The 19,521-nt window shown below is 46.0% G+C and overlaps 1 protein-coding gene across 8 annotated transcripts in view; it reads right to left on the bottom strand.

Moving 5' to 3' along the window:
* Positions 1-18,271, bottom strand: part of FMNL3 (formin like 3) — a 51,464-nt gene extending 33,193 nt beyond the window's left edge. For all 8 annotated transcript variants that reach the window (XM_086399569.1, XM_086399571.1, XM_086399570.1 and 5 more), the window contains exon 1: positions 17,924-18,271. In XM_086399569.1, coding sequence (XP_086255695.1) covers positions 17,924-18,049 — 126 coding nt within the window. In that variant the 5' untranslated portion in view covers positions 18,050-18,271. The remainder of the gene's footprint in view (positions 1-17,923) is intronic.
* Positions 18,272-19,521: the final 1,250 nt, after the last annotated feature.

The raw sequence follows: 19,521 nt of genomic DNA, 5'->3' as shown, positions 1-19,521 counted from the left end.
AATTCCTCCTTTCCCGCTTATCTCCACCTTTCCAATATCAAATTTGATCCATCGAGCTCCCTAAACTTACTCTTTTAAACTATTTGTTGAGTCTCTACCACACAAACCAGCCCTGGTTCGGGCTGCCACCAGCATCACCACACTGTTAGGCGTCCACTTGGCTGTCGACCTCCAACTGATTCCCCTCCCATGGCTGCCACACTGACACCTCAAAATCTGATCGTGCCACCCTCCTACCAAAAGCATGACGTGTGGTTCATCCGCTGTGCTGTGCTTAGTCGCTCAGTTGTGACCGACTCTTTGCAACCCCATGGCCTGTAGCCTGCCAGGCTCCTCTGTCCCTGGGATTCTCCCAGCAAGAGTACTGGAGTGGGTTGCCATGTCCTCCTCCAGAGGATCTTCCCAACCCAGGGACTGAACTCAAGTCTCCTGCATTGCAGGCAGATCCTTTATTGTCTGAGACACCAGGGAAGCCCATCCACAGAGCAGTCAAAGTGCTTTCACCACTGTCTGCCTTACACCCTATACTCCAAAAGCCCTGAGCAGCTCCAGAAGGATTCTCTGAGCACATTACGCTCTGTCTCGTCCGGACACTGCCCCTCTACCTGGAATGCTTTCTCCTCCACACTTCTCTCCAGCTCCTAATTATCCTTTTAGCCAGCAGAGATTTCCTCCTACAGGCAGCATTCCCCAAGCCCTGCTCTGTGCTGCCCAGGTGCTCCTCCCTTTCTACACCATCACACTTCCCAAGCTGAAGACTGCAATTAGATGTTAATGTGTTTGTCTTCCCCTTCAGACTGAACTCCTGGGGGCAGACACTGGCTCGGTCATCTTTATTTCTCTGGCACTTAACACAATCCTAAGTGCTTAGTAAGTGCTTGCTGAGTGAATGAACACCAGGCTGCACTCAGAAGGCTCTGAGCACTGGCATAGCATTCCTCTCCCTTCTTCGTCTCCAGGCGAGGAAGATGACACCTTCACCATTCTCAGTGCGCAGCCTCAGAAGCCCTCCAGAGTACTGAGTGACTCTATACCTAGCCGTGGTGGGATAAGGCCGGAGTAGCCTCTCTGCCCTCTTGCCTCTGAGACAATCAGAAGCAGCCGGCAGTGTTTTATAACACTGTGACACCACCTGACATTTCCCTACAGTCATCCATAGGCAACAAATACTAGATGGTTTCTTTACAATTCCCGGAGGGAATCAACCGAGAAGCCTAATGCCACCAGACACTGTCTAGCCGCCGACCCTTCAACTCCTGAGGTTTTACTCCCAACTTTTAACAAGGGTATTCTGGGGAAATGACAGATAAATGCTTTGGGAGCTCACCAGGACCTGCTGCCCCATAAATGCAGAAGAGACTCTTAATCCCTTACTCACCCACGATGCCAGCAGTAATTAGGCAAGCCCAAAGGGAGCAATTAATAGCTGCTATTGGACCATCAATCTGGAACTCATGCCAGATGCATCAGAAAATAATCTGCAGACGTGAGCACTTTACAAGGGATTTACCAAGTGTCCTGACTGCCAAGGGGGTGAGGATAATGAGTGTTTGTGTGATGCTGATTCTGCTGAGCAGCAAGTGAAAACAAAATAACCACAACCATAAACCAGAAATCTGTCCAAAGGGGCCTAAGCATACTCTGGACACAGACGATTCAAACAAAAATACTCTTTCCCACTTAGCTATCTCTCATCCATCTGTTTTAGAACATTATCTGGGCATCATTCTGAGGGAAGTTTTGAGAAGAAAGGGAGTCTGTGACCCTTTCAGTCTGCAAATGAGCCACCACCACCCCAAAGTTCAGTACAGTCCCAGGAGCACAGGTCTGGACTTCAGTAGGCCTAGGCTGGCTATTCTAGCCTTGGTAAATGCCTAAAAGGCTCTTCAAGTTCCTTCCATGGCTACGCTAGAGATGAAAGGTGCTAAAGGATAGGCCAAGGGCTACATTGGTTCCTGGAGGTCCTAAGGCCTGTGGGGAAGTCATGACAAGGCCAATAACATCAAGAAGGAAAGCAAGGTGATTAATGTGTGGTATGCAATTCAGTGATTTTACAAGTTTGAGGTACATAGAACCAGCCTCTTACCCATCAACAATAACCCATATTTCTCAATTAATACCAGATCCCTGACTTTGAGGGCTTCCCAGGTGGTGCTAGTGGTAAAGAACCCACTTGCCAAAGCAGGGCACATAAAAGACACTGGTTTGATCCCTGGGTTCGGGAAGATCCCCTGGAGAAGGGAAACAACAACCCATTCCAGTATTCTTCCCTGGAGAATCCCATGGACAGAGGAGCCTGGTGGGCTACAGTCCATGGCGTCTCGAAGAGTCAGACACAAATGAAGCGACTTAGCAGCCCTGACTTGAAGAGGTTGGTGGACTGAGAATAATATTTCTACTTAAAATGTACTGAGCACCCCACCACACCAGACATTGCCCTGGACCCTTAAATGTTATTTAAGTCTCCTAAAATCCCTAGAAGCCAAGTACTCTTATCCTGATTAGACAGACATAGAAACTGAGGCTCAAGGAAGTTACAGCACTGGCCCAAGGTCATGGAGCTAATAAACAGCAGAGCTGGGATTCAACTCCAAATCCGTGGAGCCCCAGGGTCCTGAATAAAGGCCTGGCTGGGCAGCAGTCCCAGGCTGAAGGAACCCCAATACCGCTTATAGCTTCCCGGGCCAGACTCCTTAGTCCTCCTCTAGCCCAGAACACACAGTGGCTTCAGGAAATCTTAAGAGAATCAGGCTTGAGGAGCCCTGAAAAGACAAGTATCTATTTACAGTTAATCAGCACCCTGCCCGGCCCTGCAGACAGTTTTGACAAGTGGAGCCAGGAGGAGGCAACCACAGGCTCTGACTGGGCCCACCTGGGGCTAGGAGCCAGCCAGGCCCCTGGATGAGCAGCGTGGACCGGACCCTGCCCGGACGGGCTGTGCTGCCCAGGGACCCCCTGCCCTGGGGGACTCTCAGGAGCTGGGATCCAGAGTCCACCGAGAGTTGTCTTCACCATTTTACTTTTCTCTTGTACTTCAACTCCCCAAACTGCCACTTTACTAAAATATCACCGCTCTTCCTCTCTACCCCTTTAGCTTCTTTTTCTTCATGGCACTATCCCTACTCAACATTCTATACAGACCTGTGTATGTGTTGATCACTGTCCCCACGAACAACGTGACATCCATGGGGCAAGTCCCTCTGTCTCTTGTTCACTGTGGGACCCCTAATGTCTAAAATGCTAACACTCAATACATTTGTGTTGAGTGAATAAATGAGTGATCACACAATCAAACATTTAAAAATTCTACTTTCGGAACTTCCGTGGCAGTCCAGTGGGTAAGAATCCATCTTCCAATCCGGGGACACGGGTTTGATCCCTGGTTGGAGAACTAAGATCCCACATGCCACAGGGAAACTAAGCCACAAGAGTCCACATGCCTCTCGCGTGTCACAACTAAGGCCAGATGCAGCTAAATAAGTATTTTTTTTAATGTATCACTTATTAAAATGAAAAAATACGTGCTTCCCAATGGGTTATTTGAGAGGCAACTGAATAATGCCAGCTTCCTAGGAAGCCTCATCAAACCTGTTGTTGGACACTAACAACCCTTGCAAATATCTCCCTAAAGCTCACCACCCCCAGGCCCACAAACCCTAACTCACCCAGAGCAGGTACTCCAGGGAGAAAATGGAGCAGCGCCTAGGGAGGAGACACATTTCTCTTCCAGTTAAACACAGCCCAGGAGCTCTGCAAATTAAAAGCTCCCTCTTTACTGAATCCACTCAGCTTTAGTTATAGGTCGCACTTTTTATTTTTGTAACCAGCCAACCCACCAAATTATAGGCTCAGGCCACGGGCAGGCACGCCAAACACTGGGGCCAGCCTAGCAGAGGCACTGCCCTTTCTGGCCTGAAGTGGGTATAGGAAAGAGGGCCGGACACCAGTCAAACCTGAAAGAGCAGAGGGTTCGATCACCCTGCTGGGCAGAGCTGACTGAGGAGCCTGGTCTCACTCAGGCCAACAGGCTGCCCGGAGGAAAGCCAGATTCCAGGATTCTCCACACAGCAGCGACAGTGAACTCTTCACACTATACAACACATTGGGTCACTCCCCAAACTCCTTATCGAGGCTGATAAAGTTCCATGACCTAAGCCCTGATCACCTTTCTTCTACAATCCCTGACGTCTCTTTAGCATCCTTGTTGACCAGTCTGGCATTCCTTCAGTTCCTCAGATGTGCAAAGTTCTTTCCCATCCCAAGGTTTACTCTTTTTTCTTAGAAAACCTACCACTCAGATCTGTATATATGGCTGTGAAGATGAATGGGGGCGGGAGTAGTAGGCACATGGGGCTGGGTCTGCAAGACTGGAGGAGAGACCCCTAAGGAGTCTACTACAGCAGACCAGGCAAGAGATGAGGACGAACTACGGCGGTGGTGGCACACAGAGAGAAGGCAAGAGGAGCACAGCCAAGAGTAGCCCCAGGTGTCCAGCCGGGGTGACTGGCTGGGAGAGGGTGCCATCCCACTGCCCCCCACCCTAGTACAGTGTACAAGAAAACACTAGCAAGCAGAAAGGAGAACACACGCACTGGACACTATGTAATGAGTAGTATGAAATGAACACCTAACATAACAAGGTATTGTTAATTACATAAATTATTTAGTACACGACCACATTCCACTTTAAAGGAAGGCAAGATAAGTTTGGCAAAGGCAAGAATTAGCCCCAAACTTGGCGACTAGAAATAGAAGCATCTATGTTTTTTGAAAGTGAAAGTGTTCATTGTTCAGCTGTGTCGGATTCTTTGTGACCCCATGGGCTGTACGTAGCCCGCCAGGCTCCTCTATCCAAGGAATTCTCCACTGGAGTGGGTTGTCATTTCCTCCTCCAGGGGATCTTCCTGACCCAGGGATTGAACCTGGGTAACTTGCATTGCAGGTGGATTCTTTACCGTCTAAGCCATCAGGGAAGCCCTTAGATTTCTCCAATTCAGGGGTGACATTTGGGATCATCTTCCATCCAGTTTTACTTAAATCAAATTATTCAGATTTTCTAACCTGTAAGGACTGAGTGGGTTTTTTTGTTTTCTTGTATATTTCAATCACTCATTGTTACAAGCAAGACCATGAATGGCCAGGAACCATTTATCAACGAATCTCTATTCCCCTCTGAAACTCTGGGCAGGAAGGCCTCCAGAGCCTTTTCTAACAATCAGGGGCTCTTCAGACCAAACTCTCTATGAACTGGCCAACTGTTCTGATCCAAGCTCACGTCTGTGTCTAGAGCTAGGATCTTCTACCCTGACAGGTGGGTCTCCTGGCTGCCCTTCACAGATCTGGCTCATTCCTCCTCTTTACTCCCCTCCCATTCTGCTCTAGCCTTCCGCTTCCTCTCTCCTAATCCACACCTGTCCCCTTTAAGGCCTGACTTCAAGTCCACTTCCTTCTGAGAGCACTGCCTGATTAGCAATCCTAGGCCATGCTAATCCTTCCCTAACCCTCTAGTCCTTCTGTGCTTGGAGCTATGCGGCCCCTCATCACCTCATGATCTCATTTGGTCTTCTCAAAAAACATGTGACTGGGCAAGACAAACAGTAACCCCACGTTATAGATAAAATTACTGAGGCACACAGAGAACCTCACAGATAACCCGAGGACATGCACTTGTTTTAATTCTCTAGTCATTCAAAGTACAGCTCTAAATGCATATTTTATCTTTCCAATTATCTTCTATTTTTTGGTATTCTCCAAAGCACTCAAGAAAGTGTTGTATATACAGCGGGCACCTAAGACCTATTTTCTTAGTAAAGCAAGATAGGAAGGAAAATTAGATGAACGTAGAGTCTCTCATAGATCCCAAGGCTGCCTCTGGCCTTCATTTAAAGGGGAGTGTTGGTTACATTCTCTCCTAACAACCTGTTCTTTGCCTTCCAAGGACATACGATTTGTAATTAAGTACTTATTCATTTAATATCTGCATTCCCATAAACTCCATGAAGGCAGAGGTGATATTTGTTTTTCACCACTGTATACCCAGTGGTATCACTGGCACAGAGTAAATGAATAAGGAAACATTTGTTGGACAGTGAATGTCCTACGGGATAGCTGGGATTCAAACCCAAACCTGGCTGGGATTCTGAAGCCCAGACCTTCCCACCACACCGCTCAGCAAAAGATGACTTGTCCTACTTCCCCTGATTTCTGTTGTAATGTACACAATCCCCACCAAAACAATACTGAAGGCGAGGGAGGTGCTGACCCCAGAAAGAGAAGGAGATTGTGGTTAAGGATGTGGGTTTTGGAGTCAAACTGCTTAGATTCAAATTCTGACTTCACCACCTACCAACTGTGTGATCCTAGGTGAGCTATTTAGCCTTCTTGGACGTCCATTTCCTCATCTATAAAATGGAGATAATAATAATTACTTCATAAAGTTGTGGAGATTAAGTGAGATAACGTGTATAAAGAGTCTGCCAGGTGACCAGCCTACCATTAGCACACAACAAACATTAGCTGTGAAAATGATGAGCTATTCGTGTTTCTGGGAGACTAGAATCTAGAGAACACAGTTTCCTAAGTCAGTTCCCAGCTGCTGAACTGACTTAACTTTGAGAAGCTTAGCTGCAGTGAAGCCCAGAGCTCATGTTTATTCTCTTTGCTAACTTCATCTGCTAAAGCTCTGCTGAGGCTGGAGGTGCAGCTTTCAATAGCCTAGAAATGAAAGAGGCTAAAAATACACAACCTGCCTGTGTCTAGGGGACCGAGATTGTGCCTACATTTATGAATTTAAAATACAGCCTCAGGGAATAAGGGCATCTCTTAGGATTCTTCCTGCTATGAAAACTAGTGCCAACCTCAGTACAGAGCAGGGAATGACCCCAGTGGTGTCCTTTCTTCCTCCTGCTCTCTTCTTTTGGATCAGTGCAGAGAGACAGGAGCTTTCTTTTTTGCAGCAAAAGTTGAATCTTCCTCCCCTATTTTTATTCCTCCTTTTCCCTTAAAAGAGGAACAAATATGTGGATATGTGTAGCTTAAAAAATTAATCAACTCAAAAGCTTATAGAATAAAAAGGAATCACTGTTTGGTCCCCAACTCTATCCATCCCCCTCCACAGGTAACCACAGGAACCCACAACTTGGTATTGATTGTTCCAGGCCTTTTTTTCTATACATTTACATACAAACATGTTGCTTTATAAAGCATTATATGTAGTTTTCTTTTAATTCCCCTTTTAGACTATTATATTTACACACACACACATATCTTGGAGATTCCCATCAGCCACAACCATTTATTGAGGGCCTACCCAGTGCCAGGTATTGGGGTGGATAGTGATAAGCATACAGAAAGTCTCTACCCTCATGGAATCAACAGTGGGGAGACAGATAATAAACAATTAAACAAAGAATTTTAAAATAGAAAATGATACAAAAGAAGTTAATAGGATGCTAAGATAGAGAATAATAAGGAAGAGAGGCCTCTCTGAGAGGTGATATTATAAAAACTGAGCCCTGAAGCATAAACTAGATTGAACCATTTGAAAATCCAAGGACAAGACATTCCTGGAGAGGAAACAGCTTGTGCAAAGGCCCTGAGACAAGGAAGGAACTTGTCCTAACTCAAGGAAGGCTAATGTGGAGGCTAGCAATCAGGAGGGCGAGTAAGGTTAAAGAAGTCAGCAGGAGCCAAAATAATGCACTCTTAGGGGCCAAAGCCAGGAGTTTGCTGTTTTTTCCTTCAAGAAGGAAACCATTAAAAAGATTTCTCGGTAGGAAATGATGCTATTTGACTTGTAGTTTAAATTTGGCTGCTTTGTGGAAAATGGATGTGAGGATGGAGAAAGGGACAGTGGAAGAAATCGGGACGCCAATTTGTTGGGTGTAATACAAGTCAGAGTTGATACTGGCTTGGACTGAGGCAGTAGAGATAGAATGTGTAGATCTGAGACATATTTTCGGAGATGGAACTGGCAGGGTAATAGACTGGGTATGGAGAAAGCAGAAGGAAAAATGAAGGATAACTCCCTGTATTTGCCCAAAGTAACCAGATGAACGGTAAAGGAATAGATATGGACAGGAAATGGACAATCAGGTTTCTCCCAGATGTTTATTGTAAACAATGCTGTCCTGAGGATCTTTTCCATGCACCTTCATGCACATGCATAAACAATTCTGTAAGACAGCTTCCTAGATATGAGATGACCAAGTTAAAGGGCATGCACATATGAAACCAGTAGACCCTACAAAATACCTTCTAAAATGTCTGTACCAAATTACACTACCCCTAACGGTGTATTAATGTACTATTAGTGACAACCATGTCGTTGTGTTAGTCACTCAGTTGTGTCTGACTCTTTGCGACCCCATGAACTGTAGCCCACCAGGCTGTTCTGTCCATGGAATTCTCCAGGCAAGAATATGGAAGTGGGTAGCCATTCCTTTTTCTAGGGGATCTTCCCGACCCAGGGATCGAACCTGGGTCTCCTGTGTTGCAGGCAGATTCTTTACCATTTGAATCATCAGGGGAGCCCAATGACAACCACAGACGCTGTCAATCTTTAAAATTTTGCCCTGATGATGAGTATATAAGTGTATCATCGAAATATTCATTTCTTTGATTTCTAATGAGATTAATTTTTCTTTAACTTTTAATTGTATAACTAACACATAAATATATTCTCCTTGTAAGAAATGTCAACATAATATATAAACCTAAATTCCCTTTGACTTTCCTGTTCTTCCTATTATGATTCCTTCCCTGCATTTCACAGGTATTCATTATTAGACTTATTTGTATTCTTCCAGAAAATTTTCTCTGTTCTTTAAAATCTATATGAGCATCTTTTAGAAGCTGTATCTCTATCAATCCTTTTAGCATGAACAAAAATATCTAAACAAAAATTTTTACTTAAGGCCTCTAAGTGACATTTAAGCTGAGACCTTCTCCAGGTTAGTTAACTCCTCTGAGTCCTGGTTTCATCACCTGTACAACAGACATAAAATAACTAACACATTTAATGAGATAATTCGTGTAAAAGTATGTGGCATATACCCAAAAAATGTTGAATTCTTTCCTTAAGCTATACGAGTTAAGTCTAGGCATTTGGTGGAGCAGAAACCGAGCCACTCCTATAAGGATGAGATGGTAGACTCCACCCAGAAAAAACATTCTTAACACTGTCCTGAAAAAAAAATTTTTTTTTTTCATAATAAATAAAGCCCTCCAAAGATCTGAACTTTTCTTCACAAAATTTTGGTATGAAATATTCTGAGCAGTCAATAAAAGCAAAGGTCTTTTTTGTTTTTCTTGGCAAGATAGAAAGCAAAAGGATTTACTCATAGAAGTAACTGCTAGAAACTGTATGTCAAAAATCCCCTTTAAGGCATGCCCAGGGAAGCCACAACCGCCTGGATTTCCCCAGAGACCTTAGGCCTGTGGGAGAGAGCTGCAGATTGGGCAGGTAATACCTACAAACACAGGGAGATGACCTAACCTTAGGGCCTCACTGCAAGGATGCCCCTGGTTCCCCTGGCTTGTCAAAGTACATCCTGCCATCCCTACCTGGATGTTCCTGGAGGTTGAGGGTCTGGCTCAAAGGGGCAGACCTCACCACAAAGTATCCTTAGTCAAAGTTAAGATGTCCAGGGACCAGAATATCTCCCTCTGAATGGCAGTCAACCACGTTTCAACACGCTCTCTTTTTGGATCCACCAACAAAGGCATCCTTTTATCTGAACTGATAAACGACTCCTTTCCTCTTATAAAAATATTGAGTACTATCTGTATGAAGGAGCTCCTACAGTGGCTTCTCCTCGTCTCCCTTCCTATTCCTCTAGGCTCAAAGCCAGGGGTTCCCTAGCAGACCCAAGAATGGGTTTAAAACCCTAAAGGGCTGTGTGCATGCCTAGAATTAGGAGTCACAAATTTAAGTGGATTTTCAAAAGGGTCCTTTACTCAAAAGATCCAGAAACACTGTTTAAAGAGCTCTTAAACATATTCCCAACCTAAAAGAACACTTCTCCTGGATTGAGGAGCTAATGGGGTTAGTAAAGGTCAACAGTGAAATGTGTACCCCAAATTGCTCCTTGACAAGTTGTAGGATAGAACTCACAGTACAGAAGGAACTAGGGAATCCGCCCTTAAACCTATAGACAAAGGTAATAAAAAGATGGGAGGTCCAGCTCTTCCTTGAAGGTGTACCAGGAAATGGGAAAACCATGAGAAAAACCAAAAACTGTTACTCTGCCTTTACTTTTACTGTCCTTAAAGCTTCATCCCCAACTGGAACACAAAACAACGAGGTACAGATCAACAGAAGATAATTCTCAGCAGAAGTGCTATTAGCATTTTGGGTAGGATCATTCTTTATTGTGTGGGACTGACCCAAACACTGTGGGATGTTTAATATTCCTAGTTGTTGGGCACTAAATGTCAAAAGCCACCCCCATCTCCCCTAGTCAGTGTGATACCAAAACATCCCCACTTACCAAAAACTCCCCCTGGGACAATACCTCCCCCATCTGAAAACCACGTTAAGAGGCGGTATACAGTGGGTAATGTATATGCCACAGACATTTAACTGTAGAACCTTTACAGATTACACAGTATTTTCACTATGTTGTCTACTTTAAACATCTTCAAAACCTCGTAAAGTAGGTATAATCATTTCATAAAGATGAGACTTGAATGAGAAAAGTTATAGACTTTGCCAATGGTCATCAGTTGGGGGGAGAAAACAGGCTATCAAGCTGGATCAGAACCCAAGTTTCCTGATTCCAAAACTGGTGCTTTTTCTTTCAAAATAACATGTTTTTAAGGCTTCATGGGAAATACTGGGAGGATCTAGGGGCTGGCTTCCCAGCTCCCTGCAAGGAAGCTGGCAAAAACTGAGAGGAAACTAACTCTGCTCTAAACTGTAGATAGTTTGTAAAACTAGATAACCATCTCTGAAAGTACCCAAACACCAGGCTCAGGCCCTGCTCTTCCTTAGAGAGGGGCTGAGCAATCAGAGGAGGGCTGTGACACTCTAGCCTAGATCTGAGTGGAAATGAGCGAGCACGGGAGGAGGAAAGTGCATCACTTCCTCCTTCGTGTTTTCAGGGCTGACCATTAGCCCAGCCAGCCCTGGGAATAACCTGGGAGAAGGGGAGAAGGTGGTACAAGGAGGGAACAAGGAAAGAGATGAGGACAAGAACTGAACCTTCATGGGAATTCAACAGCCTAAATCCTTCCTCTACTTGCAAAACCAGTCACATAAATAATTCTGCTCTCCCCCTGTGGTTCTGAATATTACTTAGAACACCCATCAAGTACCTCAAAGCACTTTATAAACTGAGAAGAATATGCATATTAGTAAAGGGAGTGGGGAAAACTGTTTCCCCAAAACCTATCCAGGTCCTCCTGTACCTAACACACAAACTCCCAACCCACAATTTTGTTGTGAAGTGATGAAGACAGAAAGCATAAGAGAGTCTGGGAAGAGGATTCAGAAAGATGAAAACAGAAGAAGTATAGAGGAGGGTAGGAGGTGAAGACAACCAGAGTATCTCAAAGACAAGAGGCAGCCTGATACCTTTACATCTTTCCTGGGGGACGCATTCTCCCGTGCAAGGAAAACAAGATATAAAAATGTGGCTCTGCTGAGGGAGGCAAAGACAGACTGGAGATGGGAACTCGGGAATTCTAGCTGCCTAGTTCATCTCTATTCTGGAACCTTCTTCTTCGTGGATGACAACCTTAATACCCTACGTTTCCATACGGTGCTATTCAGAGAGGGGACTCTCAAGTACGCGGCAAGAAGCAGAGGGTGGGGGCTGTGTGGAGACAGCACCCTCTCTTATCTTCAAAGAAAAAGATCCTTCCTCTTCTCTGAAGAGCATTTCCGAACTGGAATGAACCCCCAGCCTTTCCCTGGCACTGCTTCAACTCAGCTCCGACTTGGGAGAAACATTTCCCCGGAATGGAGGTGAGCAGCCTGGCTGACCAGATCACACGCTGGCTTCAGGCGGCCAGGGCTGCTGTCCCCTGGGCCTTCTGCACTCGGCTCCGGGGCAGATTCTTCGGTTTCGACCACAGAACTGGGGCCCTGGCTCCGTCCAGCCTTCCCAGGCAACCCCAGGGGCAGGGGAGGATCTGTGGTCTCATTTCCTCTCCACCTTGGCTTCTTTTTTCACTTCACTGAAGATTAGCTATTTCCACCACAGCCGGTTCCTGCTCTCACCAGTGCAGCAGTTGTTTCCCCACAGACGCAGCCATGAAGCGCTGGTGCGGCTGCCACCTGGACCGCCCCCGCTGCAGCCACAGATCCCAGAGGTCCTGAGCTAAAGGGCTTTCTCATCCCAGATAAAAAAGCAGGGAGAAGAAATTAAGGGGCAAGAAGCAATTCTAAGAACTCCCCAGCGGATATACTAGTACCCATTTTATCGTTATTTTAATCTTACATTATAGTTATATATGCTCTTTCATAGACGCAAAATATTTTATAATGAAAAAGTATAGAAAGTGTATACATTTTTTTCTACAGAAATATGTATATATAATAAAATCCCCAACAGAGAACTAAGAACACATATAAAAGATGGCCAAAACACTTATGAGGAAATGTTCAAAGAAATGCAAATTAGAACAAGCTACTACTAATACTACAAGATACTACAAGATACTGGCTAATTAAATTGGCAAAAGTATTTAAAGTTAAACTATTCAGTCATGATTAGCTTATCAAGAAAGGAGACACATGATCAGTGGAAAAGCCAACTGGTACAATCTTTTCAGAAGGCATATTTCTCAAAGGCCTTTGATCCAGTAATTTCTCTTCCAGCAATTTATCCCAAGGAAATAGAGATGCACACAAATATTTATGCACAGAAAATTCATCACAGTGTTAATTATAGTAACAAAAAGGAGAGAGAGAGGAAATATAAGGCATTAATAAAATACTATATTATGGAATATTCTGCAGATATGAAATCACGATACTGAAGAATAAACAAATGAAAAAATGCTTAAAATAGTCAAATTAAAAATCAATTTACAAAACAATATGCACAGTATGACTAATTGTTAAAATATAAGTACATCAAAATGTTAAAAGTAAATGGAGAGATTATAGGTGATTTTAATTCTCTTATTTATATTTTTTATGTATTTTATACTTTACAAACTTTTTACTTCTAAATTTGCTTAAAAAGTGTTTTATTTTCATAATCTGGAGAAAAGAAGCTATTCTCAACCCTCCTCCCTCCCTTTAAAGACACTCACATGCATTAATCTCTTTTTTAAAAAAATCATTTGGAACATATTTAGGACCTGAAAAACATTATTTTCTACAATCTGGCAAGATCAATTTTGGGTTTCTATCCCAAAGAAAACTCTACTGAAAATGTACACCAAGATATTCATCACAACACTGTTCATGCCGGCAAACAGAAGCAAACAAATGTCCAACAATAGGAGGAGAGTTAACAATAGTACATTCACTTGATGGACCATTGTGCAAGCATTTAAAAATGTTTACAGTGACTAGCCTGGGAAAACTACTGAAATAACAAAAGCGAAAAAAAAAAAAGCCATATTGGATAAATATGTATGTATACACACACACACTACTATCACAACATTGTATTGATACAAAACTCTACACAGACAAACAAATATGAAAACTTTTAGAACACATGTCTCCATTTGCTAAAGGAATGGAGAAAATATGGACTTTTTCCTTTAATCTAAATTATAAATTGCCCAAACTTTTTTTTTAGAGAATGAGTATTACTTTAAGAAAAAAAAGAAAAAAAGGTTGAATCTCCTTACGAGCAATGAAACATCCTCAAATCACAAGGAGTCCACTGCATCAGTTCCATCCCTCTCCCACCCAGCCCTACACCTCCCCAGTCTAAAGCAGGGTCACATGGAAAAGTCTAGGAATTAGGCTCCTCTCTGTGGCCTAGGGTCTTCTAAATGGGGTCTCTTAACAAGGGGGTTCCTCTGGCCAGAGCTGCTGTCAAGAGCCTTTTCCCTCCCCCAAGTTCTATCCCAGCCTGAACTAATTCACCACAATCCCCAAGGCTGGGAAAAACATTTCCACCATGGCGATTTGGAACTTGATATTTAGTCCAAGTTTTTTCCAGCCCCTTTCTATGTCAAAGGAGGCCTCTCAAAGTCTCTTGACAACTAGCACCCAGGCCAGTTTAGCTCCCACATCAATGCTACACTTCTAGCAAAACCCCAAGTCATCAGTCATCACCAGGGAAATGTGAAAGGAGGGGCCATGGCAGGGACAGGCTGTCACACAGCCCCTCCCTCGTGCCCTGAGAGCCTCCTCTTGCGGAATACCCAGGGCTTTTTCTGGCATCAGAACCTTTAGACTTCATCTCAAATCTGTAATAAGCTAGCAAATAGAAAAATCAGGGTGCAAACAAGAAAAGCTATCCTTTCAAGACCATTAAAGCTCGCTGTCTCCCCTCTCTACGCCAGCACTGGCCAGCATACTAGCTTCTGAGCAACTAAGATTGGGTAGTAATCCAGCCAGGACCAAAACACAGAAGGGGGCCTTACCAGACCAGAGATCGGCTCTCATCCTGGTGTTAATAAAGAGGAGCTCCAATAACTGCCCATCCTAAACTCTCAGTTCTCAACAGAATAGGCGCTGCTGTCAAGACATGGGGTAAGGGAGGATCCCAAGGAAACAGTGTAACATACATAGCAGCTTCACAGCCTTTTTAATATGAGGGCACATCTAGAAAATAATACTGTTTGTACTTTACACAGAATAAATGGTGGAAGCTGATCCAGCCAGAGGGGATCCATCCGGGATGTCAGCTGCCCCCAGAGCAAAGAAGGGCAGCATCTCAGCATACCAGGAGGAAAGCCCCAGGGGAGGACACTGGACTGGGGCAGCACTCTTGGGAACAATGTCTTGCACAAATCACCTCATGGCTTCAGACCTGAGTTCTCCAACCTCAGCTGACAGATTGTGGGTCAGATCACGTGTCTGCACCAAAAAGCAGGGAGCCTGTGGTCTTGACTCAGCAGTGATACAACTTCCCGAGCCAGGGTGTTTTTCAGGGGGGGGTTTCCATAGATATATTGGGACTGGGGACGCCCTCCATGTGACAGCAGCAGCATATCCTGGGACTGGCTGTACATAATGGGGTAACTGGTTTCATCAGATTTTTGAACTGAAAATACTTTTCTGGGAATACAAGTGCTCTCAGATCTGAGTCATAGCTGAGAGTTACACATTTAAAAACTACCATTTACTGAGCATATAGTAGATGCCAGACTATGCTAACTAAGGACTTAACTTCTAGTTTTGTTAAATTCACACAATAACCTCATGTGGGAAATACTATTACTATCTTCATTTATAAGAGGAACCTGGGACTTACAGAGATTAAGTAACCTGCTGGAGGTCAAATACTTTTCTAACTGGAGACTGTGAGGAGCCATATACGAGCCCATTTTGACTTGAAAATGCATATGCTTAACCAGGACACCAGCGCATCACCTCAGCAAAACCAACAAATAACTTTTTCATAAACCACGTCAATCACAGTGAGGCTGACAATCTGGGAAAGAAAATGGTGAAAAAGGAGCAACCTGTCACACAATCAAAAAAAGAAACAAATCTATATTGAGTACCAGGTGCTAAGCACTTTATATACATACTTCACTTAATTCTCAAAATCCCACCAGCATGGGAATCATTTGCCCCATTGTACAGATGAAAAAAATCTAGGCTCAGAGAGGTTAAGACAATTGCTAAGTCAGAGCCCCTGCCTTTTCTACTTTACTAAGCTTATCCTCCCTGTTAGGACATACACCTGAGCCTGTTCCAGGGTCAAACAGCTAATAGCCAATGGAGTTCCCAAAGGATAGTGGAAAGGGCATGTTTTAGGAACAGAGGAAAAAGGGATCTTTAAGAGCCCCCGAGAAGAACTCAAATCTCCAAGAAAGCATGATTTCCATGTGTTGGAAAAATGAGGTAAAATTCCCTCTTTTCTTAAGACAACTAGCCCCGGGCCTGCCCTGTCCCAGCTCCCCATCAGCAGTAGAAAGATCAAAACAAAAGCAACAAGGAAACAAATCAGAACTTTATACAGAAAAGAAGGCTTGTGAGTGGGTGGTCAGGTCTCTGGCTTGACCTGGGCTTGCTGGCTAGTAATCAGGATACCTTGTACATTTTGTGAATATTAAGCCATTAACCTGCCAACTAAACAAACGTGTCAACCAAACCCCCAAGAGGACATGACCAACTCTGGTTTTGAGCTCTCACAACAACCAGCCTGGTAGCCCCTACCTAAGGCAGCCCCCAATCAGTCTACCTTTGAACAGCCCTTTCTCTCCAGTTCTGTAGCTACCTCATGCCACTGGGGGGTTTTCACACCGTTAGTGGAGTGCAGATTCCCTCCTACTCTTTTCCCCAACAGTTGAGCTCTTGTTCTCAAGGGCACCAAATCCCAGGCTCTCCTCCTCAGCCTCTGAGATGGCCTCAGCACATTAGTAATCACTGACTCACCCCATCCCCCTGAAGAGGCTAGGGGAAATGCAGAGGGCCACAGGATGTGTGGCTCAGATCCCTCAGGCCCTTCACAGAGCTGATGGGCAAGAGAGGTGCCAGCTTCCCTTTGGAACTCCGTGGACCCTCTCTGATCCCGCTACGGTGCCAATGGGCTGATGTCAGGCTCTGCACCATTGGAGAGGCCAGGATCTCTAGACAGCTTCACTGATGCCAACAGATCTAATCTGCCTATTCCAAAGCAGATGAAATCCAATAAGGCTGCTAAGTCCACAACTTATCCCTCCTCACAGGCAAAGGCAAAGTCAGCCTTTCTGGCCACAGTAACAATAAAGGCAGCATTGGCACTGCCTCTAACAGAGTTCTTGGAGCAACTGGGAACTATTTCCCCAAGTTTCTCTAAGATTTACCTCTGTTAGCAAATGTTCCATCACCTAGTTCACTTTCTCCAAAATATCATTTTTAGCTCCAACATATTCTCTGTCTCCATCTCAGTGATATCAATCAGATCCTCTGGTTCCAGACAGCCACTAACATCAATGTCCAATCTCCACATCAAAGGAGGGTCCCAAAGTCAGCCCTAAAACCTCACTCATACAGATCACTTAGGAACCTACAGAAAGACTAAAAAGAAGCACAGGCACAAAACAAAAACCAACCACTAGGGCTTAACATAAAAAGGGGGGTTGTGGGGGAGGCAGGATGGTTTGTGTATTGTTTCAATTGGAAAAATACACTAGTGAAATGGTTTATCCACATGTTCAGCCCTTTTAGGCAAACCCACTGTAACTTTGCAGGATGCCTGCAGGCCGTTCTGAAAATAAGTAGAATGGCATCACTCTTTATTCCACCCCCTTCACGGGCTGCCAGCCCCTCTCCATTCCCCCTCCTCTCCCCTAAACATCTGGTCTGGGCTGGGAGTAGGACCCACTCCCTGGAAAGCCTCCATGTTAACACGAGAGGCGGTCTCCCCAGTCAGAGAACCCGGACTGAGGCTGAGGAATGGGCCGGCCCAGAGCTTCTGAATTCCCCCTCTCCCGCCAAAGATTTAGAAATGAGAATCCCAGGGATCTGGGGAGACTGTCAAGGAAGTGGGGAGAAGTGCGAAGGGCGGCAGAAGGGGGAGAGAAGAGGAAGAACTCTGGATACTGGGGCGGTCCCGGGTTAGGGACCCCTCCTCCTAAGTGTCCAGAGGTAGAGGCTTCGCTTGGGAGGTCCCCGAAGGGGCTGCTCAGCGCCTGGAAAGGCGCTGGGGGTCGAGGGCCATTGGGGATCCTGACTGAAGGGGTGGGCCGGACCGAGGAATCCGGGCAAAGTCCCCCCCGGGGCGCTGAGATCGGGGCTTGAGCGGGGGGGGGGGGGGGGGGGGCGGTAGGAGGGGGAAGGGACAGGATCGGCTCTCACCAGCACCAAGGCGAACCTCTCTTCCAGCTCACAGGGCTCCGGCATCGGCATCTTGCCAGGCGGCGGCAGGAGCGAGACAGAGGAGGGCTCGCCCGGGCCCCCCTCGGCGCTCTCCAGGTTGCCCATCGCGGCGGGGCCCCCTTGGGGGCCTTAGCCCCCCCACCTCCACGCCCGGGGCTCCTGGGCACGGCCGCTCGGACCCAGCTCTTCCCTCAGTGCCAGCTACCCCGGTCCCTACTCCTCCGCCGGGTCGGGGGCTCCTCGGGGTCCGACAGGAGGCGGTGCAGCGGACAGCTGCACCGCAGCGACAGGCACCGCGGCCACGGCTCTCGCTCACACCCGCCGCCTAGCCGATCTCAGCGCGCCGCCCCGGCGCTGCCCCTCCCCGCCCCCCGCGCTCTTTCCCTCCCCCCAACACTTCGCTTCCTCCCACCCACTCCGGGCCAGGACTCTTGCTTCCCCCCCGAGCGCCGACTGCAGCCGCGCGCCGCGCGCCCCATTCATGCAGACCCCGCCTCTCGCCCACGGGCCTCCCTGGCGCCCCGCCCCGCCCCGCCCCCGCCTGCGTCCGATTGACTGCAGCAACTGCCAATCACAGCGCCTCCTGCCCACTCTTCCTCCGACTCCCTCCCGGCGGCCTCGCGCCTGGCACTTGGCGCGCCCTGGCGGCCCTGGTGCGTATCTAATCACCGCAGTTGCTGAGGGCGTGAGGTGTGTCGGCTTGGGCGCGGAAAGCGGCCGTTTTCCACAACAGTTCATAATATACACAAATAAGTAAGGTATAGGGCACATTGTGAAAAAAATAACTACAAGAGAAGTAGAAACAAGTAGGATGCTCAGAAGTGGGAGAGAGACCACATCTGTTAAAGAGTCAAGATGAGGGAGATCATATTTGGGCCATTCAGGGATAGGGAAATACCGTAACTGACAGGTGAAAAGGCAGTTGAGAGGACCTTACCAACGTTCAGAGGTTGATCTGATTGGATGTGAAAATGGAGAGGCAGGACAATGCTGTTCTGGCCGAGGTCTGCTGGGTGGGTCATCATTTATGTGATGGACATCTGTTGTTTCTGCCAGCTGAGCCTATATCCCTCTTCAAGTGATAGCACCCCATTTGGGAACTTAACGTTCTGCTGTTCTGAGTCTATGTAGAGCGGAATTTCACGCCTGTGCCAGAAGGTCCCCATGACCCAGGCTTTTTCTTGCTCTACCTTTAGGACTGTTGTAGGGATTGACACTTGACCCGGAATATAAAACTCATTTCTAAGGCTTTCACTGGAATCATCAGGAAAGAGGCACTCTCTTCCCAGAGTGGGAATGCTGCTGGATTGTGAGAATGTAAATCTGGAGCTGCTGGTGGCCATCATGCCATCACCATAAGATCTCAAGCCTGTTTGAGAATGAAGTCAGTGCAAAGGAAAGCAAAACTAAGAAGGAGTTCTAATAACATGCTGAGAACCTGACTCCAGCCATGTCTGAAGTTATCACCTTGACTTTTCATTCATTTGTTCAACAAGTATTTACTGAAAAGTTCATTATATGTCAGATACTATTTGGGGCATTGAAGACATATGTGTAAACCGAAAAAGGCATACAGG

Source organism: Bos grunniens, chromosome 5 (genome assembly GCF_055505025.1).
Source record: "Bos grunniens cultivar Pamir isolate PY7600 chromosome 5, Bosgru_T2T1.0, whole genome shotgun sequence".
Taxonomy (NCBI): domain Eukaryota; kingdom Metazoa; phylum Chordata; class Mammalia; order Artiodactyla; family Bovidae; genus Bos; species Bos grunniens.
Note: the sequence above shows the minus strand (reverse complement) of the source record. Positions and strands in the feature narration are given on the sequence as shown.